This window comes from Oncorhynchus masou, chromosome 9 (assembly GCF_036934945.1).
Source record: "Oncorhynchus masou masou isolate Uvic2021 chromosome 9, UVic_Omas_1.1, whole genome shotgun sequence".
Taxonomy (NCBI): domain Eukaryota; kingdom Metazoa; phylum Chordata; class Actinopteri; order Salmoniformes; family Salmonidae; genus Oncorhynchus; species Oncorhynchus masou.
In genome coordinates, this window is record NC_088220.1 from 52815600 (window position 1) to 52840078 (window position 24479).

At 43.4% G+C, this 24479-nt stretch overlaps 2 protein-coding genes and 1 pseudogene across 2 annotated transcripts; 1 reads left to right on the top strand and 2 right to left on the bottom strand.

The window, feature by feature from the left end:
• Window positions 1-1056: 1056 nt before the first annotated feature.
• Window positions 1057-5488, top strand: LOC135545019 (uncharacterized; annotated as a pseudogene).
• A 92-nt stretch (window positions 5489-5580) lies between these two features.
• LOC135546190 (F-box only protein 39-like) lies at window positions 5581-8382 on the bottom strand. The gene is made up of 3 exons (XM_064974408.1): window positions 7237-8382; window positions 6084-6260; window positions 5581-5709 (listed from the first exon to the last, which is right to left on the bottom strand). Exons 1-3 carry the CDS (start codon window positions 8380-8382, stop codon window positions 5581-5583), a joined length of 1452 nt encoding a protein of 483 aa, XP_064830480.1.
• A 211-nt stretch (window positions 8383-8593) lies between these two features.
• LOC135546191 (XIAP-associated factor 1-like) lies at window positions 8594-12053 on the bottom strand. Its single transcript, XM_064974409.1, has 7 exons — window positions 11908-12053; window positions 10631-10766; window positions 10456-10512; window positions 10071-10275; window positions 9849-9919; window positions 9459-9668; window positions 8594-9328 (listed from the first exon to the last, which is right to left on the bottom strand). The coding sequence occupies exons 1-7, from the start codon at window positions 12024-12026 to the stop codon at window positions 9296-9298; spliced, it is 831 nt and encodes a 276-aa protein (XP_064830481.1). The 5' UTR covers window positions 12027-12053; the 3' UTR covers window positions 8594-9295.
• Window positions 12054-24479: the final 12426 nt, after the last annotated feature.

Genomic DNA, 24479 nt, shown 5'->3' on the forward strand with positions numbered 1-24479 from the left:
AGTCAAAGAGGAAAAACATAAGCATCAGAGAGAGAAATATAAAAGTAAATAGTTCCAACAGTTATGAAGGGCTTTATAAAATAAATAGATTGATCAACTCGTTTGCTTGAAGCAATGTTCCTTACAGTAAGCGCCAGCTCTACTACTCGCCAGCTCCTGGCACTTAGCAGACATGGACACCAGCTTGTTCTTAACGTCCTCTGTCTTGGCTTGGAGTGACTGGAAGAGTTTGTTTTTTTTGTCTCTGCTCAGCCTCCCTGACATAGTGGTCTATCTGGGCCTGCAGACCGGCCACTGTCTCACCCCCTGCCACATGGGCCTGCTGGCAAAGAGAGCAGATTTCATGGTTCCTGGCCAGTAGCTGCTGAGCGTTCTTCTCCCGTAGAGTCTCCCGTGACAGGATTTTCTCTAGTACAAGCTTGCTATTTTCAGATTCTGATGGTTCTTCTTTCTGACGAGACAGCTCATCCAATGACTTCCTGAGTTTACTGATCTCCATGTCCTTTCTGGAGCAACACAGCCTTTCTTGTCGGCGAAGATGTTTTAGTTGCTGGATGACATCGTTGCTAAGATGGCAAGCTATCGAAGATGTTAGAATGCAAATATAATCCAAATGTACACGTCGCTGACTTTTTACATTTCCCGCGGTCGATGGCCCCGCCAAGACTGCAATGTGTTTTGCATTGATCTAGCAACCGTTTGTTGACAACCTTTCCTTGAGTTCATTCATTGCAGACAAGACAGGCAACGTTGCAACTTTTAACACGGTGTTTCACACCACACAGTAAAGGTATGGTAAGAAGAGATTTGGTTCACTAATTATATTTTAGTGGCATCTCGCAAGCCCCGTTTGTTAGCTAGTTTGCTGAAGTTTTTTTTATTTTTATGGCAACCCTCTATCTTGGTAACATTACTGTAGTGTAGTTCCATTTTCTGTTGATACTAGTTAGCTACTGTAGCCAATTGCTATTTATACGACATTTGTGTTGTGTCTTTATTGAAAGGAAATACTTCCCCACAACTACCTAATACACACATCTAAGTAAATATATGTTGGAGAAAACGGACCTAGAGTCACCAGATTAAGACCAACAGATAAGGAGATCCTTCAGTGCAACCTCAGAGCATTTCTTATTATTCTGTACATAAATCCAGGACAATGCATTTAGTATGATATGTTACGAATTACAAGGGTTAGCTAAAAGGTTTGGGGAAGGGTTAGCTAAAAGGTTTGGAGAAGGGTTAGCTAAAAGGTTTGGGGAAGGGTTAGATAACATGCAAAGTAGCTAAGAAGTAGTAAGCCGTTAAACTTGCTAAAATGCTAAAGTGGTCCGCGCTGAGATTCAAACTCGCAACCTTTAGGACGTGATAGTATGTACTCCATCAACATATGTGTTTCAGGCAGAGGTGTGTTTCCATTGACCTGGTGATGGAGAGGGAGGTGATCGAGGGAGTGCCATCACTGCTGAACCACACCCTGGAGCAGACCAATGAACAGATCAGGTGGGTGAGGGGAGGAAGTGGTTTGTCACACGCACACACAATCACGTCTCACTATCTCTGCGATGCTTCTCATGCATGTTTCTGTTCTGACTCCAGACTGAACCGCTCAGCAAAGTACTACCTAGAGAAGGACCTATGGGACAAGTTCCATGCAGAGCAGATTGATAGTTTCTGCTCCATCCTCACAAACACCTCCCCAAATATTGACAACGTGACTAGTCAGACAGCACTCACAGTACCAGGTTAAAACGTTGGCACTTTGTCTTTGTGTAATGTGGGGCAGTAGGAAATTCAATGAAGGAAATGTCATTATTTCAAACTAAAGATAATCCCTTCTCTTCACCCAGTATGCAGTTTGACCTGCAGCAGAACTCCTAACTCTACAGATCGAAATAGAAGGCCTGTCACAGTGCCTTGTGATGGACAGTCGGAGCATTCTGCATACAGTAGGTCCATTGGAAGCATTATTCCCTTCAGCCAGCAGAGATCAGTGTAAAAGCTCCTCTAACCACCCTACTTACGTCGGAAGTTTACATAAATGAGTTGTAATGACTCCAACCTGTGTTTCAACCACTCCACAAATTTCTTGTTAACAAACTATAGTTTTGGCAAGTCGGTTTGGACATCTACTTTGTGCATGACACAAGTCAATTTTCCAATAATTGTTTACAGACAGATTATTTTACTTATAATTCACTGTATCACAATTCTATTGGGTCAGAAGTTTACATACACTAAGTTGAGTGTGCCTTGAAACAGCTTGGAAAATTCCAGAAAATTGTCATTGCTTTAGAAGCTTCTGATAGGCTAATTGACATAATTTGAGTCAATTGGAGGTGTACCTGTGGATGTATTTCAAGGCCTACCTTCAAACTCAGTGCTTTGCTTGACATCATGGGAAAATCAAAAGAAGTCAGCCAAGACCTCAGAAAAATAAATTATAGACCACAAGTCTGGTTCATCCTTGGAAGCAATTTCCAAACGCCTGAAGGTACCACGTTCATCTGTACAAACAATAGTACGCAAGTATAAACACCATGGGACCACGCAGCCTTCATACCACTCAGGAAGGAGAAGCGTTCTTTGGTGCGAAAAGTGCAAATCATTCCCAGAATAACAGCAAAGGACCTTGTGAAGATGCTGGAGGAAACAGATACAAAGTATCTATATCCACAGTAAAACGTGTCGAATATCGACATAACCTGAAAGGCCGCTCAGCAAGGAAGAAAAACCAAAACCGCCATAAAAAAAAGCCAGACTACAGTTTGCAACTGCACATGGGGACAAAGATTTTACTTTTTGGAGAAATGTCCTCTGGTCTGATGAAACAAAAATGGAACTGTTGGCCATCATGACCATCGTTATGTTTGGAGAAAAAATGGGGAAGCTTGAAAGCCGAAGAACACCATCCCAACCGTGAAGTACAGGGGTAGCAGCATCATGTTGTGGGGTGCTTTGCTGCAGGAGGGACTGGTGCACTTCACAAAATAGATGACATCATGAGAGGGAAAACTATGTGGACATATTGAAGCAACATCTCAAGACATCAGTCAGGAAGTTAAAGCTTGGTCGGAAATGGGTCTTACAACTAGACAATGACCCCAAGCATACTTCCAAAGTTGTGGCAAAATGGCTTAAGGACAACAAAGTCAAGTTATTGGAGTGGTCATCGCAAAGCCCCAACCTCAATCCTATAGAAAATTTGTGGGCAGAACTGAAAAAAGCGTGTGTGAGAAAGGAGGCCTACAAACCTGACTCAGTTACACCAGTTCTGTCAGGAGGAATGGGCCAAAATTCACCCAACTTATTGTGGGAAGCTTGTGGAAGGCTACCTGAAACGTTTGACCCAAGTTTAACAATTTAAAGACAATGCTACCAAATACTATTTGAGTGCATGTAACTGTCTGACCCACTGGCAATTTGATGAAATAAATTATTCTCTCTTATTATTCTGACATCCCACATTCTTAAAATAAAGTGGTGATCGTAACTGACCTAAGACAGGAAATTATACTAGGATTAATGTCAGGAATTGTGAAAAACTGAGTTGAAATGTATTTGGCTAAGGTGTATCTAAACCTTTTCTACAGGTTAACCTGCCATCCTTTCATGACACACTGAACAAAAAAAATCCATCCAATCCTAGTACCACTGACACCTGAGGAGTGGGAGACCTTCTCCAACATCACCATCGTAAAAAGCAGAACACGTGAACAACAACTCCCTGTCTCCGAGGGCTCTGCTAAAGAGCCTCCTGGAGCAGACAGCTGCTGACATGTGCAGGCAGCACAACGCTACGGGCAATGCCCTCCGGCTGCAGGTCCAGGAGACCAATACAGCCAAAGGACTAGAGGTCCACCTGGCAAAGGTCAGCAGCAATGTGAAGAAAAACGTACTTTATATGCATAACCCAGGCCATTCCCCTGTGATTCTTTTGTCATCATGTAGCAGATACTCTTATCCATAATGACTTACAGGGGCAATTAGGGTTAAGTGCCTTGCTCAAGGGCACGTTAGCAGATTTGTTCACCGAGTCGGCTAAGGGGTTCGAACCAGAATCCTTTCGGTTACTGGCCGAAGGCTACCTGTCGCACTGTGTTACTAGAATGATTCCCCATGATTAATTATTGAAATGAATCCCCCCATGATTAATTACTGGAATGATTCCTCCATGATCAGTTACTGGAATGATTCTCCCATGATCAGTTACTGGAATGATTCTCCCATGATCAATTACTGGAATGATTCCGCCATGATCAATTACTGGAATGATTCCGCCATGATCAATTACTGGAATGATTCCCCCATGATCAGTTAATGGAATGATTCCCCCATGATCAGTTAATGGAATGATTCCCCCATGATCAGTTACTGGAATGAGTCCCCCATGATCAGTTACTGGAATGAGTCCCCCATGATCAGTTACTGGAATGATTCCCCCATGATCAGTTACTGGAATGATTCCCCCATGATCAGTTACTGGAATGAGTCCCCCATGATCAGTTACTGGAATGAGTCCCCCATGATCAGTTACTGGAATGAGTCCCCCATGATCAGTTACTGGAATGATTCCTCCATGATCAGTTACTGGAATGATTTCTCCATGATCAATTACTGGAATGATTCCGCCATGATCAGTTACTGGAATGATTCCGCCATGATCAGTTACTGGAATGATTCCCCCATGATCAGTTACTGGAATGATTCCCCCATGATCAGTTACTGGAATGATTCCCCCATGATCAGTTACTGGAATGAGTCCCCCATGATCAGTTACTGGAATGATTCCCCCATGATCAGTTACTGGAATGAGTCCCCCATGATCAGTTACTGGAATGAGTCCCCCATGATCAGTTACTGGAATGAGTCCCCCATGATCAGTTACTGGAATGAGTCCCCCATGATCAGTTACTGGAATGATTCCGCCATGATCAGTTACTGGAATGATTCCCCCATGATTAGTTACTGGAATGATTCCTCCATGATTAATTACTGGAATGATTCTCCCATGATTAGTTACTGGAATGATCGGAGTCGGAGATGGAGCTGCTGGCCCTGACCCGCTCACAGCTGATCCTGGAAGAGGAGATCCAGTCCCGTTCTCTCTACATCGATGAGGTCATCTGCACCCAGCTCCACTCACAGCTTCTGAATACCACTCCCACCATGACAAGCCTGGTCCCTGATCTGTTTGTGCTGACTTGCATCAACAGATCTGGGACAAGCCTAGACCATGGCCACACTGACTTTATAGTGGGGCTCTTTAGCTTGTGCTGACATACCCGGGCTAGCATTTTCACTGATGAATAAAATATGAGGTATACATTAGGATGGAAAGCTGGAGTGCTTGTATTGTTTGCAGCAATTTTAATACAATATTTGGGTTTGAAGAAAAGGAGGATCAGATTGTGGAGCGTGTGTTTATATCTACAGTGATGGCACCGTGTACGTGCTGTATTTGCCAGACCCATCCATGATTGTGTATCAAATTGAAGTTTCTTTCCTCTTACTTTAAATGGTGTTATATAATATATATAAAAGCTGTCTATTTGGGCCCATGTGTCTGTTAGGCAGGAGTCAGAGCATGGGGTAGGAGATGGCGAGGTAGTGGAGCTCGGAGTTAATGAGTTGTCTGTAGCGAGAGTACACCTCCTCCAGCTGCCCATCCTCATCTTGAGTCTCATATTTGTTGGTGTAGATGCGCACCTGGGGCACAAACACAAGCAGCTTATACACCACACAGTATATTGCTCACATAATACAGTCAAGCACATTGCTATAGCTAGGTGCAACACAAAGTGTCATCAGTAGCTTTCAAAGAAGTAGAAGGAAGGAAATGTGACCTGGCCCTTTAAGAACGGACAGATGACTGCCCGGCTTGATGGCGGCTTCATTAATGACCCAAACAAACTTTAAAATGCCTGCAACGTCCCAGTTCACTGGGCAGGAGGACACAGCAGGCTTGTGTGGGTCTGTTTGTAGCTTGTGTTAGTAAATCTCTTCAATGCCAGGACATAGATTGGTACGCAGGTGTGTAGGCCTGTATGGCTTTATCCTAGTTCACCAGAGCTCTGGCTCACCTTGATGGTCCTGAGGATGGTCTTCTTTTCCAGGCGTTTCTGCAGCAGCCGGTCCAGGAAACTGATGTCCAGGAAGGCCCAGACCCTCAAGTAGACCAGCCGGCCGCACAGCAGCACCACCTCCAGCAGCTCCTCGTCCACAGACTCGTGGCTGTTGTTTAGGTCCAGGGTCAATTTCTACACCAAGGAATTGAGGTGGAGACAGATTCACAACATGGATTCATGTCGTTAAAGGACTGAGTGCCACTGACTTCCTATTGGCAATTTAGGGCTGGATTCAATCCATATCGCGGGAAGAGCAGCGTGAAAATGTGAAGATCGTTTCCAATTGAGCGGACATATGCAGCATTTACTGTGGATGCAGTAACGCGGGAACATTGCCTTTCATTTTAAATCGAGCTGTAACCCGAAGTTTCCCGGGATACTAATGCGATACGGATTGAATCCATCCCTTAGAGTCATGTCTCTTGGGGCCGGTTTCCCTGACATAGATTAAGCGTAGTCCTGGAATAAAACACATTCTCAATGGAGAATCTCTTATTCCAGGACTAGGCTTGGTCTGAACTGCATGGCTATAAAAAGACAACGTGGGTACATGAATAAACTGTATGTATACTGCACATACTTTATCACCACACAAGCCGGTGCCATCATTGCTCAAAAAACGGACTACTACCGTGTATCGATGGTGATGGGTCCGGATTTCTGAACTTTAAACATTATGAATCATTAGTTATGCTAGAGACGTGAGGGGTGCCATAGTCGAGGGTTTACACCAGAAGTTAGTGGTTATATGTAGGAGGAATGTATATGGTGGGTGCAATTAAGCTTGGAATGTACTGAGTGCAGGGGAAACGATCACGTGGCAGGCGCTGATAAGGGTGAAGAGCCGTAGATTAATGTGACCTGACCTCGACCCCCTTCATCACTAAGTGAGAAGGAACTGTATCACTTTACATCTTTTTTGCTAGGCAGGAAGTTATGTTTAGGGAGGAGGAGACTCCGTCCAAATTGGGGAGATATATATATATATGTCTGACGCAGCTGTATTGACCCAATGGGGGAATAAACTTGGTTTAAGCTTTACAAATCGTCTGTGAATTTTCTAAGGTTAATTTAGAACCTAACAACGGGTAGAGCAACCAATCCTCACCTGTAAACAGCTCCTGTAGCAGGGCACTAGGCTGGTAAGGGCAGGCTTGGCACTCCAGTCCTGTTCACTGAAGTAGCAGCTGGTGAGACTGAGCAAGCGCAGCGGGATCTCTCTGAGCAGAATCCTCCCCAGCTTGTCCACGTCGAGGATCCGTTCCACTGTGATCTGCACCCGAAGGTCGGGACAATGCTGAGCCAGATGGGACCAGGCATCCCCCCAGACCACCTGGATGTGGGGCTCGTGGATATGGCATCGTACGGTGAACGTCTGCAGGGAACCTCCCCCGCCCAGGCTCCTACACGCCGCGGACAGGGCCGCCAGCAGCTCGTCCGACAGGCAGCTGTAGTTGAGGGTCAGGGTGCAGAGGCCCTGGAAGCGGTTCATGACCTGGGGGAAGGCGGGGCTGACGAAGACGGCCAGCGGCTGTGAGAAGAAGTCCTCCAGGTTGAGGTGGGTGATGCCGGGCCGGCGGCCCAGGTGGATGTGCTGCTGAGCTGCAGCCACGGCTTCCAGTACCTCCAGGCCCTGGGGCAGGTTGAGGCGGGCCCCCCGCAGGCTCAAGTAGCCAAGGCGGGAGCCCTCACGGCGCAGGTAGAAGGCGAGGCTGCGCACCAGGGAGTTGCGTACACTTCGGCACCAGGCGGCGCGGTCCAGCGCCATGTGGTTGACAGTTAGGCGACGTAATCGGCCGCCGGTTTTACGCAACGCGGCGAGGAAGGTCCTCAGCGTCTGCTGGAAGCGCCGGGCCACCAGAGAGTTGAGGGGGTGGGAGAAGCGGATCTCCAGATCCTCCAGGTAAGCGCCGTAGTTCTTGGCGTAACACACGGCCGTCTCCAGCGCCAAACGGCGGGTCCTGGAGATGCGGCCGGAGAAGTTGAAGTTTCGAACCCTCCAGAGGGAGGGCGAGCGCATAACGTGGTGCCAATGGTGACACACCAGGGCCGCCTTGACACGGTCGCGGTCACGCAGCCACCAGAACACCTGCCGCAGACACAAGTCCGGGAGATTAGCCCAGCCCAGTTTAGGCTTTTTATCTTCCTCCACTTCGCCTTCTTCCTCATCCAATATCTCTATTCCTTTATCCTCCCCCTCTTCTTCGTTCTTATTCTCCGATAACTGTTCCTCTGGATCCTCGGGGTAATCCATTGACAGTGAAGAAGTGTTGCCAAACCACTAACGTCTCAATATTCATCCACCAAATGTAAAGATGAATAGCCTGTTGTCTAAAATGTATACTATGTGACTCTGGAGTTAACTTGTACCACAGAGAAGCAGAGGACACATGCGTGTGTCTGTTGGGTCGCCATCAATGTGTCCCACTTGTCACCTAGAAATGACTGGACACCAAAACTGAAGCTCTGGAACCTTCATAGCTTTTATTGTTGTTACCGTGAAACCAAAGGGACACCTTGTGACATCACAATAGGAGAAGATAAAACGCTCACAGCATTTGGACCTATTATGAAAAAATATAATCTCCTTGTGTGTGTGCATTACAGCGATTCTTTTTTTTTTTTTTGGTAAATCAGTTATGTACATTTGTAAACCAATATTAAAATGTACAACTTTAATGGAGAAAACATTCCCATTTTCAGAACATACTGTATTTCTGTTGTAAACAATGTATTATAAACTGGGTGGTTCGAGCCCTGAATGCTGATCGACTGACAGCCGTGGCATATGAAAATGTACACCACAGGTATGACAAAACATTTATCTTTACTGCACTAATAGCCTCATGGGTTTGATATATGCCCTGAGCCATGGTATATTGGCCATTTACCACACCTCCTCGGGCCTTATTGCTTAATTATACAACAGTGGTAAAATAGGATTCTTGTCCTCTTGTAGAGAGAAGAATCCTGACTAATGGAATAAGTCATCTCTTACTATTACCCAACCCGTCCAATCACCAGACATAACTCAACTGCCTCTGAAATACAGATTTTCTCCTAAAAATAACTTGCAATATGCTCAAATAAATCACGTCATCATTAACTTGTCCTCCACTATGCCAATTCACCATGGAGTGTTCCTTCAGAGGTTCTGAGCACGTTTCTCATTTCAAGTTGACATGGATCTGACATTTGACCTGAAAGGAGAAAAGACTTTTTCATCACTCCAAATTATTAAAAAAGGGGTCAATTCCAGGGTTGGAGAATGAAGTGAAATGGAATTGACCCAACCCAGAAGGGTACTGTGATTTTGGGACAGAGCCGTACCTCATGCCATCGTAGTGTGACTACGGGGAGAGCCAGGTGACAGTGGGGACATGTGCTGATCTGGTCAACTTCCCCCTCCTGCCTCTTGCCTTGGGCTGAGAACAATGTAGATTTCATAGAACTGGTCAAACGAGGACTGGCCTGCTCCTGTTTGTGGCTGCCATCTTCCTCATCATCACCTTTAGACTCCTCTGTGTGGTCACACTTCAGCTAGCAGTGGGGGAAGAGAATGGAACAAATGATTTATACACTAACCTCTTTCCATGGAGAATCTGCATTGAGAATACTTGTTTGTCCAGAAGTAGGCTTAATATAGGTACCGGAAGCGGACAAAACGAGGAGTGATCTGACGACGATGACTTGGGTTCATGCTGTTGAATAAGAACATACCTGATGTTCCGCCATCTCCTCCAATGGGAAGGACCTCATACAGCTCCTGCAAACCACTGCTGTTCGCCTGCCTGCATCCAGAAAACAGTTTGAATATAACATAACATTGAACACCAGAGTATCAATCTCATCTGACTCCTCTATAGTGATTATGATTTTCCAATGTGTTGAATATTACATATGGCAAATCAACTTAAACTGAAGTGTGGGGGTGAGCCTCACCGTTGGAGGACGGCGGGGAGGGGTTATCGGGAGCATTGAGGTCAGGGCAGATCTGACCATGCTCCGGCTGGTCCCTCAGAGTGATGTAGCGTCCGCAGTCAGAGCAGCGCTCGGTGCGACTGCCACACGCCAAGCTGTGCTCCGCCATGGCCGACAGCGGCAGCTCCACCGGGCAGAACTCACAGCGCTGCAGCCTTGCCTTACACTAGTCCGACAGAGAGAGGGGTGGTGGTGGTGGGGGGTGATTCATTCTGTATAACAGTCGTTATTATACACCTGTATCAATTACACTTTAACTTTGACGATCATGTAGAGGAACTCCTTTTGCTGAAACGGCATCATTATGGTGTGTGTGGCAATACCGGTGACCGTTGAATAGTCTCACCTCATGGTCCAGGAGCTGGCAACTCTCCACCTTTTTGTCGCACTTGGTGCACTTCACCTGTGGGAGTGACAGAGCGACAATATATTGAAAATATACAGAAATCGGGGGCCTTGATCCCTCAACATCTACTCAAGTATTTGGAAGTGATCCTGGTTTCATTACAGCAGTGGTGTACCTGGCTGTGCTGGTTCTGATGGTGCTGCTCCAATAGCTGTCTGGGAACCGGCTCATCACAGTCTGGACACAGGCATAGGAACCGCTGGCAGTGGGACTCGTGCAAGGCAAAGTTGAACACAGCCACCTCCTTGTGACTGACAGTTGAACATGAGCACAGAAGTGTTAGAGGCGCCACAAGACCACAGGCTTGTGGTTTAAAGTACTTTAAAAAAAATACTTGAAAGTAGTTGTTTTGCGCATCTGTACTTTACTATTTATATTTGACAACTTTTACTTTCACTTTATTCCTAAATAAAATGTACTTTTTACTCCATACATTTTCCCTGACACCCAAAAGTACTCATTACATTTTGAATGCTTAGCAGGACAAGAAAATTGTCTAATTCACCCACTTATCAACAGAACATCCCTGGTCATCCCTATTGCCTCTGATCTGGCGGACTCACTAAACACAAATGCTTAATTTGTAAATTATGTCTGAGTGTTGGAGCATGTCCATGGCTATCCGTAAATAAAATTAAAAACAGGAAAATGATGCCGTCTAGTTTGCTTTATAAGGTATAAGATATTTATAATTTGACTTTTGATACTTGAACACATCTATATATATATATTTTCACTGTTCCCCAGGCCCAGATGTGGATGTTGATTAAGGCAGCACCCGCACCTCTCTGATTCAGAGGGGTTGGGTTAAATACAGAAGACACATTTCAGCTGAATGCATTCAGTTGTACAACTGGGTATACCTAATACCCCTTTCCCTTCATATTTTAGCAATTACATTTACTTTTGATACTTAAGTATATTTAAAACCAAATACTTTAAAACTTTTACTCAAGTAGTATTTTACTGAGTGACTTTTCACTCAAGTCATGTTCTACCTTGGTACCTTTTTCATTTTACTCAAATATCAAAATGTGGTACTTTTGTGGTGTGTGTGTTTGATGTATGGTCTGAACAAACTGAACATAGAGCTGAAGAGAATGTCAAGGCCAGCTCTACTGTGGTCTGTGCAAGCATTTTCACTTTCAAAGATTCGAGACTAGGATTTCATGTCATGTATTGACTGAAATGCCTCAACCTGAAATTATGGTAGCCCAGTCAATATTATTGACAATGTATGTTATTATGAAGTGAACACTCTCTCTTTAAAAAAACGAGTAGCCGATGTATATCCTTCAAATTCATGCTGAAGAATATCCACTACTTTGATGGTTTGTTTTGAACTTTTAAAACATTTTTTTTTTAAATATTCAAATGTTTTAATTGTCTCACCACTGGTCACAGATACGGGTTCTCTCTTCTTCCTTGTCTGCCATCGCGGAATAGGTGTAAATTCTAAACCCCAAAATAGAAGTAGCTACGCCCAACCTAGCAATTGAAACCAAATTCATTAAGCCCAACTGGTTGACATGGGAAATAGCATTGTGAACGTAGCGACATTGAGGTCATACGGCAAATTTTCTAAATAAAAGTCCACCTGACGAAATGTTACTTGGTTGTTATAGAACGTTTTTCTGATTTAAAAATCACAAAACAAATATTGTTTAAAGTTACATAAACATACATTTATTGAAAAAATTATTTATATGTAACAAAAATATAAATGGACTTGTAAAGTGTTGGTCCCATGTTTCATGAGCTGAAATAAAAGATCCCTGAAATTTTCCATTTGCACATAAAGCTTACTTCTCTCACAAATTTGTTTGCATTTCTCCTTTGCCAAGACAATCCATTCACCTGACAGGTGTGGCATATCAAGAAGCTGATTTAAACAGCATTACACAGATGCACCTTGTGGTGGGGACAATAAAAGGACACTAAAATGTGCCGTTTTGACACCACAAATGCCACAAGTTGAGGGAGTGTGCAATTGACACGCTGACTGTAGGAATTTCCACCAGAGCAGTTTCCAGAGAATTGAATGTTCATTTCTCTACCATAAGCCGCCGCCAACGTAATTTTGGAGAATTTGGCAGTATGTCCAACCAGCCTCATAACCACAGCTCCACATTCGGCTTCTTCACCTGCGGAATCGTCTGAGACCAGCCACCCAGACAGCAGATGAAACTGAGTCTTCCGGTCTGTAATAAAGCCCTTTTGTGGGGAAGTTGTCACCATACAAGAGGGGCATTTTAGTATCCTCAGAACCTCTCCTAATAAGATCCAGTGTCACACCATAGATTGACAGCATAAAATACTTTTTCTGCCCAAATTTACTGTCACCGCTGACGACCGTTTACATTCTAAACAAACTATGCAAGTATTCCTTGGAAATCACCCAGAGAGCTACCATTCCTTCATCTGGAATAACGTCTTCAAGCACATTGACATCAGATGTTCCGGCTGCACCTGGGCAACACGACTCACAGCCTGAGTGACGCAGACCTGCGTACGCTCGCCAAAAAGACAGAAGGCTACTCTGGGGCCAACATTAGCATACTCATTAGCATATACGAGATGCCCTCATGCAGCCTGTCAGGAAAGTACAGTCAGCCACACACTTCGAAAAGGTCACTCTTACACATGATATAGTAAGTTTCTTTTTTCTCTACTACTGAGATTTAAGATGTTTTGTTAGTGATGGTACAATAAGTGCGAGGGTCATCCTGTGCCAAGAGTCAATTGACGGTGGATTACCTTCTTACACCGTGCTTTCCATCCATAGAATTGACCTGGATGGATGTGCCGATGAACAAGCTGCTGGAGCCCATGGTCTGCATGGCGAGAAACACACATTCATAGCACAGACATACTCACTATGTTCACAGACATTCACCGCTCACAAACATACTGGAATATGCTGTTTCCACATACACCTCCAGGCATTGCAAACTGACTCTCACATTTGTGTAACTGCTGAACCATGCTCATGATTTTGTCTTCTTTGTGGGTCCCTCTGCCCTCCAGTCTGACATTCTGCGCTCACTATCCACCACTACACGACCCACAGTCAAAATGGAGGACTTGTTCAAGGTCAGGAAGTTCAGAGGACTTGGGGCTGAGAGGTACTGGTTAGCCAGGGCTTCACAACTCCTTACACTGTCTCTCCTCCCAAGGCCAATTCATACCAAGGTGCTTTTATTGCTATTATTTTTACGACTTTGATTTGGAAATCAGTTTAATTTCAGTTAGTTTTCAGATCCACTTTACTAGATTTTATCAAAAGTTTTAGTTTAAAAAACGATTTGGTTTTTATATGATTTTATTTCAGTTTTTGTGTTAGGGACAGAAAGAAGCCTATGCGTGGGAGGCTAGGATCCATTTACAGTGCCTTCAGAACGAGCAGTGGCGGCCGAAGATGTTTGATTTTGCGGCAGCTTTTCTGAAATTCTGCAATGTTTTTTTTTTCACGTTAATTTCATATAAAGCAATAAAAAGTAATGTGCACCGTTTTAGCACGATTTTAAGCAGAATACATCATACAAAACTATTAGAAACATAAAGTGTTGAATTTTGTTTTTGTTCCTAAACAAACAGCTCTGTCATAATTCACTCTCACATTCCTCTCAATCATGCTTGGGGCTTTGTTATCAACAGGAGATGCACCTCCCATTCCCACACTCTCTAAAAACAACGAATAGACTCAAAGCTGATCAATCGCTTTCCATTTGAGGATCGATATTTCTTTCCAATAAATTGTCTTCAAAATACTTGAGATTGTAATTTTTTTTCTGAAAGGGTCGTAAGGGAGACTTAAAAAACAACAGAAAACGTAAAAATAGTGTATTGTGGTTGATATGTACTTTTAAAACAGTATTACAATTTTAAATCCAGAAAGATTGTGCTTTCGTGGCCCGTATTAAGTTTTAGAGTTAAAAACGGCAAAAGGGATCAATTGCACTCAGTGCTTTGAGCAACGCTCTCCATAAACAGACTGGGGGAAGCAGAGTGCCGGCCACACTACTAAAACCAATGTTCGCGGATTAAACGTCTGAGTAAAACGCCACTCACCTTGATTCTTTCTTCCCTGCTTCCACTTCAGTCATGATGATCTGCCGCTGCTGTGGGAACTGTTCTGACATGCTCATATGTTTTGCTGATTCGAAGTGACTTTTTATTGCCCACTTTCTCTTGTTTTCAAAAACATTTGGAAATGGTTTCGCACGTTATTTTTGTTGGTAAATGAGATATATTTCTATTCACTGTACTGCCTGCCTGTCAGCCATCAACAATCACCCATCATCTTCGCAAGCGAATACGCTGACAGGCCAGGTGAAAAAACTTTGTTCACGTGTGGTTGGATTGGCCATTTTCCACCGTAACAGTGCAGTAAATGATCAAAATTACGAACCCGCTTTCGATTGGACCCTTTATGCGCTAAAAGTGCGGGGATTGGTCAACATTGCGAGCTCTCGTATAATATGCGCTCGATTGGTTGCTTTTGCATTGAATTATGCGATCGCGGAATCATGGAGGGATTGATATTAGCTAAAGTAACGTCATAGTCAGCATAGCTAATAGAACTAACGCGTTAGCGGGGTTGGGGAGTAACGGATGACCAAAAAACGGTAACTGTAATCCGTTACATTACCAACAAAAATATTGTAATCAGATTACAGATACTTTTGAAAAACTAGATGGTTACTTCGAGGATTACTTTTAAATTCAGAAAGGATGTTTGCGAAAAAAAAAAAACATTTTACACTTCTGTTTTCTCAATGACATTCAAATCAGCAGTGAAAAAGGCGCAAATGTAAATTTGTTCCACCTAAGCGAGTCTGACTATAAATCAGACCACTATGATATATCAAATGGGTTTGATGGATCGAGGGAAAAGAGCAGGAATAGGCTTTTGTAGGCTACAGTCCAAATTATGTCTGAACAATGGTGCGACTGCTGTCAGCATCCAAAGATTATCCAATTTTAATAAATGCTTGGAGGTAAGGATGACAGCAGTGATGTAGTCTACGGAATCACGTATTATTGATATCTACATAACGAATTGGCGTGAATCACACTGCTGCGCTCTCATTTAGCTATTTGCGCCTAGGGATTGTGGTTGTTGTCGATGGCTGTTCACAAGTCTAAAAGTGTATTTGAACCCAATAATGGTTGAATTCAAGAGGTTTAAACTGCCTAATTCAAGAGGTTTAAACTGCCTATCAATCATTGTTTTTTAAACTAGTGGACAGCCAGTTAATAATGCGCTCCTGCAACAGCTGCATAGTGCGGATCCCAGCTATCGAATACAAATAGGGCTTTTATTGCTCAATATAATTCATGCTGATACATTTTTTTTCTCGATAGGCCAAGGCCTAATGGACACATGGTCAAACGCGCACACGTTTGATATACGTAAAGGGGCAATCTGTAGTTGTTACATCCAATCTTTGGATTTATAAATTGTGACAGTTAATATAAACTCATGAGGCATTTATAAGTTATATTCCTCAAGAATCAATGGGTGTATATATATAAAATATAACTTATAAATGCCTGAGCTTATATTAACTGTCACACTCCATGAGAAACCAAAATATAAGCTTGTTTTTCTCCAATGTTTGTAAACATTAAATGTAAACGGTAACTGTAATCCGTTACGTTACCAACAAAAGTATTGTAATCAGATTACAGATACTTTTGAAAAACTAGATTGTTTATAGTATAGTCTCATAACATGGTTCAAATAATACAGTGCCTTGCGAAAATATTCGTCCCCCTTGAACTTTGCGACCTTTTGCCACATTTCAGGCTTCAAACATAAAGATATAAAACTGTATTTTTTTGTGAAGAATCAACAACAAGTGGGACACAATCATGAAGTGGAACGACATTTATTGGATATTTCAAACTTTTTTAAGAAATCAAAAACTGAAAAATTGGGCGTGCAAAATTATTCAGCCCCTTTACTTTCAGTGCAGCAAACTCTCTCCAGAAGTTCAGTGAGGATCTCTGAATAATCCAATGTTGACCTAAATGACTAATGATGATAAATACAATCCACCTGTGTGTAATCAAGTCTCCGTATAAATGCACCTGCACTGTGATAGTCTCAGAGGTCCGTTAAAAGCGCAGAGAGCATCGTGAAGAACAAGGAACACACCAGGCAGGTCCGAGATACTGTTGTGAAGAAGTTTAAAGCCGGATTTGGATACAAAAAGATTTCCCAAGCTTTAAACATCCCAAGGAGCACTGTGCAAGCGATAATATTGAAATGGAAGGAGTATCAGACCACTGCAAATCTACCAAGACCTGGCCGTCCCTCTAAACTTTCAGCTCATACAAGGAGAAGACTGATCAGAGATGCAGCCAAGAGGCCCATGATCACTCTGGATGAACTGCAGAGATCTACAGCTGAGGTGGGAGACTCTGTCCATAGGACAACAATCAGTTGTATATTGCACAAATCTGGCCTTTATGGAAGTGGCAAGAAGAAAGCCATTTCTTAAGGATATCCATAAAAATTGTTGTTTACAGTTTGCCACAAGCCACCTGGGAGACACACCAAACATGTGGAAGAAGGTGCTCTGGTCAGATGAAACCAAAATTGAACTTTTTGGCAACAATGCAAAACGTTATGTTTGGCGTAAAAGCAACACAGCTCATCACAATGAACACACCATCCCCACTGTCAAACATGGTGGTGGCAGCATCATGGTTTGGGCCTGCTTTTCTTCAGCAGGGACAGGGAAGATGGTTAAAATTGATGGGAAGATGGATGGAGCCAAATATAGGACCATTCTGGAAGAAAACATGGAGTCTGCAAAAGACCCGAGACTGGGACGGAGATTTGTCTTCCAACAAGACAAATGATCCAAAACATATAGCAAAATCTACAATGGACTGGTTCAAAAATAAACATATCCAGGTGTTAGAATGGCCAAGTCAAAGTCCAGACCTGAATCCAATCGAGAATCTGTGGAAAGAACTGAAAACTGCTGTTCAACAATGCTCTCCATCCAACCTCACTGAGCTCGAGCTGTTTTGCAAGGAGGAATGGGAAAAAATGTCAGTCTCTCGATGTGCAAAACTGATAGAGACATACCCCAAGCGACTTACAGCTGTAATCGCAGCAAAAGGTGGCGCTACAAAGTATTAACTTAAGGGGGCTGAATAATTTTGCACGCCCAATTTTTCAGTTTTTGATTTGTTAAAAAAGTTTGAAATATCCAATAAATGTCGTTCCACTTCATGATTATGTCCCACTTGTTGTTGATTCTTCACAAAAAAATACAGTTTTATATCTTTATGTTTGAAGCCTGAAATGTGGCAAAAGGTCGCAAAGTTCAAGGGGGCCGAATACTTTCGCAAGGCACTGTATGTATCTGAGAGTGGTTACATTTCTTCAGGCCCATCCCTCAGCTTTTTACCAAAACAGAGGTGGGTTGTCCATTTTGTTATTGTTTCAACTGTGGATTTGCCCTTTAAACAGCTGCATATTGTCAAGATATCAAAGTGTCAACAACAAAAAGGACCTATAGCAAATGCAACATACACTTCCTGTCAAAAGTTATAACACCTACTCATTCAAGGGTTTTTCTTTATTTTGACTATTTTCTACATTGTAAAATAATAGTGAAGACATCAAAACGATTGAAATAACACATATGGAATCACGTAGTAACCCCCCCCCCCCCCAAAAAAAGTGTTAAACAAATCAAAATATATTTTATTTGAGATTCTTCAAATAGCCAGCCTTTGACTTGATGACAGCTTTGCACAGGCTTGGCATTCTTTCAACCAGCTTCATGAGGTAGTCACCTGGAATGCATTTAAAATTGGCCTTGTTTCCACATCGGAGGTACGGCTTTTTGGCCGTAAGTCTTCCATGAAGGCCACTTCCTAACAGCCTTCTCCGGACAGTAGATGGGTGTACCAGGGTCCCACTGTTTTCTGACAATTCTGAGCTGATGACACTGCTGGACATCTTCCGATTGTGAAGGGAAATAAGCACGATGTGTCTTTCATCTGCTGCAGTACGTTTCCTTGGCCGACCACTGTGTCTACGGTCCTCAGCGTTGCCCGTTTCTTTGTGCTTCTTCAAAAGAGCTTGGACTGCACATCGGGAAACCCCTGTCTGCCTTGACATCTCTGTCTGGGAGAGACCTTGCTGATGCAGTATAACTACCCTGTGTCTTGTTGCTGGGCTCAGTCTTGCCATGGGGTATGGCTTTTGACAGTAAACTGTCTTCAGTAACCTCACCTTGCTTGCTGAGTTCGGCTGTTCCTCGCCCAGTTTTCTTCCTCCAACACAGCTGTTTATGTTTCAGTTAATGATTGTGTTTCAACCTACATATTTAATGGATGATCATTAGCACCTGTTTGGTATAATTGTTTAATCATACACCTGACAATGTTCCTACAAAATCCCTGACTTTGTGCAAGTGTACCTAGATGAATTGATGCTGTTTTGAAGTAGTCACACAAAATATGGATTTTATGTAGATTTTTCTTCTGTTAACTCACTTTGCATTTAGTTAATTGATAAATATTTATTTTGAAAACATTCTTACTTTACAGCATTTTTTTTCACACCTGCCTAAAACATTTGCACAGTACTGTATGTATACTGTAGATAAGCAAGTAATACTAAGTGTATGTTGTGTATTAACCTGTTAGTAGCCCATGTGCCACAAGACGTTGCTAGAGCGCGATGAGCCAAGTAAAGTCCCCTGGGCCAAACCCTCCCCGAACCCGGACGATGCTGAGCCAATTGTGTGCTGCACTATGGGACTCCCGGTCACGGCCGGTAATGACATGGGATCAAACCCCAGGCTGTAGTGACGCCACAACACTGCGATGCAGTGCCTTAGACTGCTGCACCACTCAGGAGGCCTCTGTTTCTTTTTTTTATCCTGAAAAACTCCCCAGTCCTTAACGATTACAACCTTACCCAAAACATGATGCAGCCACCACTACGTTTGAAAATGTGGTAGTTACTCAGTAATATAACACTTTGTATTCAGGACAAAAAGTTTATTGCTTTGATTTTTTTTGTTGTTGCAATATTACTTTAGTGCCTTGTTGCAAAATAGTGAGCGGTTTCCTTCCTCTGTATTGATATACCATCCAACATTGAATTCATAACCTACACATGCTCAAAGTGATATTCAATGTCTGCTTTTTGAAAATATTTCAAGCTCTGAATTGCGAAACAGGTCAAATATAGGCTACCTACAATTTGTGATATTGTGTTCAAAATAAGACTTTTATTTTGAAGCTATTCGCGCGATTTGGACCCGTTAATGTCGCCAATTTCACGGAGCTATGGGAAGTACAGGTTGTGAATAACGTCGGAGTTTCACTTGCCTGTTCATCGTAATAGAAACCGAAAGGATCGACTCCATGACACCCCCTCTCCATTCCTCCGCAGCTGTGAGAGGCGTGTCACCAAATCGCCTATAATAACCCGTCATTGGTGACTCTGTTGCGACGCAATTACCGTAATAACCTAATTTAGGGGTGCCATTGCAGTGCTACCCAACATCGTTGGAAATGAACACATTTTCTAATTATGTTCAAGTGCATCCAAACCAGGTATAATTTGAAATATGATGCTGTGTTGTTTTACTGTGCATGCATGGGCCTTTTTAGTGCGTAGGTAGGGCCTGGCTATCCCTATCTGATTATCTTTCTTCTCAGGCCCCATTCTATTGTTTTGTATCTACACTAAACTAAAATATAAAAGTAACATGTAAAGTGTTGGTCCCATGTTTCATGAGCTGAAATAAAAGATCCCAGAAATGTTCCATATGCACAAAAAGCTTATTTATCTCAAACTTCATGCACACATTTGTTTGCATCCCTGTTAGTGAGCATTTCTCATTTGCCAAGATAATCCATCCACCTGACAGGTGTGGCATGTCAAGAAGCTGATTAAATCATTACACAGGTGCACCTTGTGCTGGGGACAATAAAAGGCCACTCTAAAATATTAAGTTTTGTCACACAACACAATGCCACAGATGTCTCAAGTGTTGAGGGAGCGTGCAATTGGCATGCTGACTACATGAATGTCCACCAGAGCTGTGGCCAGATAATTGAATGTACCTATTTCTACCATAAGCCGCCTCCAACGTCGTTTTAGAGAATTTGGCAGTATGTCCAACCGGCCTCACAACCTCAGACCACAAGTATGGTGTCGTGTGGGCGATTTGCTGATGTCAAAGTTGTGAACAGAGTACCCCATGGTGGCGGTGGGGTTATGGTATGGGCAGGCATAAGCTACGGACAGTGGACACAATTGCATTTTACCGATGGCAATTTGAATGCACAGAGATACCTTTACAAGACCCTGAGGCCCATTGTCGTGTCATTCATCAGCCGCCATCACCTCATGTTTCAGCATGACAACGCATGGCCCCATTTTGCAAGAATCTGTACACAATTTCTGGAAGCTGAAAATATCCCAGTTCGTCCATGGCCTGCATACTCACCAGACCCATTGAGCATGTTTGGGATGCTCTGGATCGACGTGTACAACAGTGTGTTCCAGTTTCCGTCAATATTCAGCAACTTTCCACAGCCATTAAGAGGAGTGGGACAACATTCCACAGGCCACAATCAACAGTCCGATCAACTCGATGCGAAGGAGATGTGCCATGCTATATTTTATTTTTATTTTTTTTATTTCACCTTTATTTAACCAGGTAGGCTAGTTGAGAACAAGTTCTCATTTACAACTGCGACCTGGCCAAGATAAAGCATAGCAGTGTGAACAGACAACACAGAGTTACACATGGAGTAAACAATTAACAAGTCAATAACACAGTAGAAAAAAAAGGGGAGTCTATATACAATGTGTGCAAAAGGCATGAGGAGGTAGGCGAATAATTACAATATTGCAGATTAACACTGGAGTGATAAATGATCAGATGATCATGTACAGGTAGAGATATTGGTGTGCAAAAGAGCAGAAAAGTAAATAAATAAAAACTGTGGGGATGAGGTAGGTGAAAATGGGTGGGCTAGTTACCAATAGATTATGTACAGCTGCAGCGATCGGTTAGCTGCTCAGATAGCTGATGTTTGAAGTTGGTGAGGGAGATAAAAGTCTCCAACTTCAGCGATTTTTGCAATTCGTTCCAGTCACAGGCAGCAGAGTACTGGAACGAAAGGCGGCCGAATGAGGTGTTGGCTTTAGGGATGATCAGTGAGATACACCTGCTGGAGCGCGTGCTACGGATGGGTGTTGCCATCGTGACCAGTGAACTGAGATAAGGCGGAGCTTTACCTAGCATGGCCTTGTAGATGACCTGGAGCCAGTGGGTCTTGCGACGAATATGTAGCGAGGGCCAGCCGACTAGAGCATACAAGTCGCAGTGGTGGGTAGTATAAGGTGCTTTAGTGACAAAACGGATGGCACTGTGATAAACTGCATCCAGTTTGCTGAGAAGAGTGTTTGAAGTAATTTTGTAGATGACTTCGTTGAGGATTGGTAGGATAGTCAGTTTTACTAGGGTAAGCTTGGCAGCGTGAGTGAAGGAGGCTTTGTTACGGAATAGAAAGCCGACTCTTGATTTGATTTTCGATTGGAGATGTTTGATATGGGTCTGGAAGGAGAGTTTGCAGTCTAGCCAGACACCTAGGTACTTATAGGTGTCCACATATTCAAGGTCGGAAACATCCAGTGTGGTGATGCTAGTCGGGCATGCGGGTGCAGGCAGCGATCGGTTGAAAAGCATGCATTTGGTTTTACTAGCGTTTAAGAGCAGTTGGAGGCCACGGAAGGAGTGTTGTATGGCATTGAAGCTCGTTTGGAGGTTAGATAGCACAGTGTCCAATGACGGTCCGAAAGTATATAGAATGGTGTCGTCTGCGTAGAGGTGGATCAGGGAATCGCCCGCAGCAAGAGCAACATCATTGATATATACAGAGAAAAGAGTCGGCCCGAGAATTGAACCCTGTGGCACCCCCATAGAGACTGCCAGAGGACCGGACAGCATGCCCTCCGATTTGACACACTGAACTCTGTCTGCAAAGTAATTGGTGAACCAGGCAAGGCAGTCATCTGAAAAACTGAAGCTACTGAGTCTGCCGATAAGAATATGGTGATTGACAGAGTCGAAAGCCTTGGCAAGGTCGATGAAGACGGCTGCACAGTACTGTCTTTTATCGATGGCGGTTATGATGTCGTTTAGTACCTTGAGTGTGGCTGAGGTGCACCCGTGACCGGCTCGGAAACCAGATTGCATAGCGGAGAAGGTACGGTGGGATTCGAGATGGTCAGTGACCTGTTTGTTGACTTGGCTTTCGAAGACCTTAGATAAGCAGGGCAGAATGGATATAGGTCTGTAACAGTTTGGGTCCAGGGTGTCTCCCCCTTTGAAGAGGGGGATGACTGCGGCAGCTTTCCAATCCTTGGGGATCTCAGACGATATGAAAGAGAGGTTGAACAGGCTGGTAATAGGGGTTGCGACAATGGCGGCGGATAGTTTCAGAAATAGAGGGTCCAGATTGTCAAGCCCAGCTGATTTATACGGGTCCAGGTTTTGCAGCTCTTTCAGAACATCTGCTATCTAGATTTGGGTAAAGGAGAACCTGGAGAGGCTTGGACGAGGAGCTGCGGGAGGCCGGAGCTGTTGGCCGAGGTAGGAGTAGCCAGGCGGAAGGCATGGCCAGCCGTTGAGAAATGCTTGTTGAAGTTTTCAATAATCATGGATTTGTCAGTGGTGACCGTGTTACCTAGCCTCAGTGCAGTGGGCAGCTGGGAGGAGGTGCTCTTGTTCTCCATGGACTTCACAGTGTCCCAGAACTTTTTGGAGTTGGAGCTACAGGATGCAAACTTCTGCCTGAAGAAGCTGGCCTTAGCTTTCCTGACTGACTGTGTGTATTGGTTCCTGACTTCCCTGAACAGTTGCATATCGCGGGGACTGTTCGATGCTATTGCAGTCCGCCACAGGATGTTTTTGTGCTGGTCGAGGCAAATGGTCACACCAGATACTGACTGGTTTTCTGATCCACTCCCCTACCTTTTTTTAAAGGTAAATGTGACCAACAGATGCATATCTGTATTCCCAGTCATGTGAAATACATTTCAATTGACTGATAATATGAGGAAGTAATTTAAATTGACACATATGAGGAAATCAGTCAATTGAAATAAATTCATTAGGCACCAGTCTATGGATTTCGCATGACTGGGAATACGCAATATGCAACAATTTCTAAGATTTTACTGAGTTACAGTTCATATTATGAACTTTAACTCAGTAAAATCTTAGAAATTGTTGCATATTGGGTATATATTTATGTTCAGTATACATGAAAACAGCATACAATAAGTATGCAGTGCTGGTTGTAGCGCTGGACAATTTATTGGTGCCTCTGCATTAGCATTATAAATGGCAATTTGTTCAGAGTTTTATTTTATTTTATCAGACATTTATTTGATCATTTACAATAGGCTAGCATAGCTGAAATATTGATCACCGTGAACACTCATGAGAAATAAAGGTGATAAATAATGGTGAGACATCATTTAAAATGTTAAAATAATAATAATTAGAGCCGTAAGCCTGATATAGGCCCCCGGCCAGCCTACAGTGTGCAGGACCCATTGATTCTTACAATTTGTAACACTCATGTCCCATCCGAATGCTTGAAAAAAAACTATGCAAAATAACAAAATCATTTAACATTTACATTTAAGTCATTTAGCAGATGCTCTTATCCAGAGCGACTTACAAATTGGTGAATTCACCTTCTGACATCAGTGGAACAGCCACTTTACAATAGTGCATCTAAATCATTTAAGGGGGGGGGTGAGAAGGATTACTTTATCCTATCCTAGGTATTCCTTGAAGAGGTGGGGTTTCAGGTGTCTCCGGAAGGTGGTGATTGACTCCGCTGTCCTGGCGTCGTGAGGGAGTTTGTTCCACCATTGGGGGGCCAGAGCAGCGAAC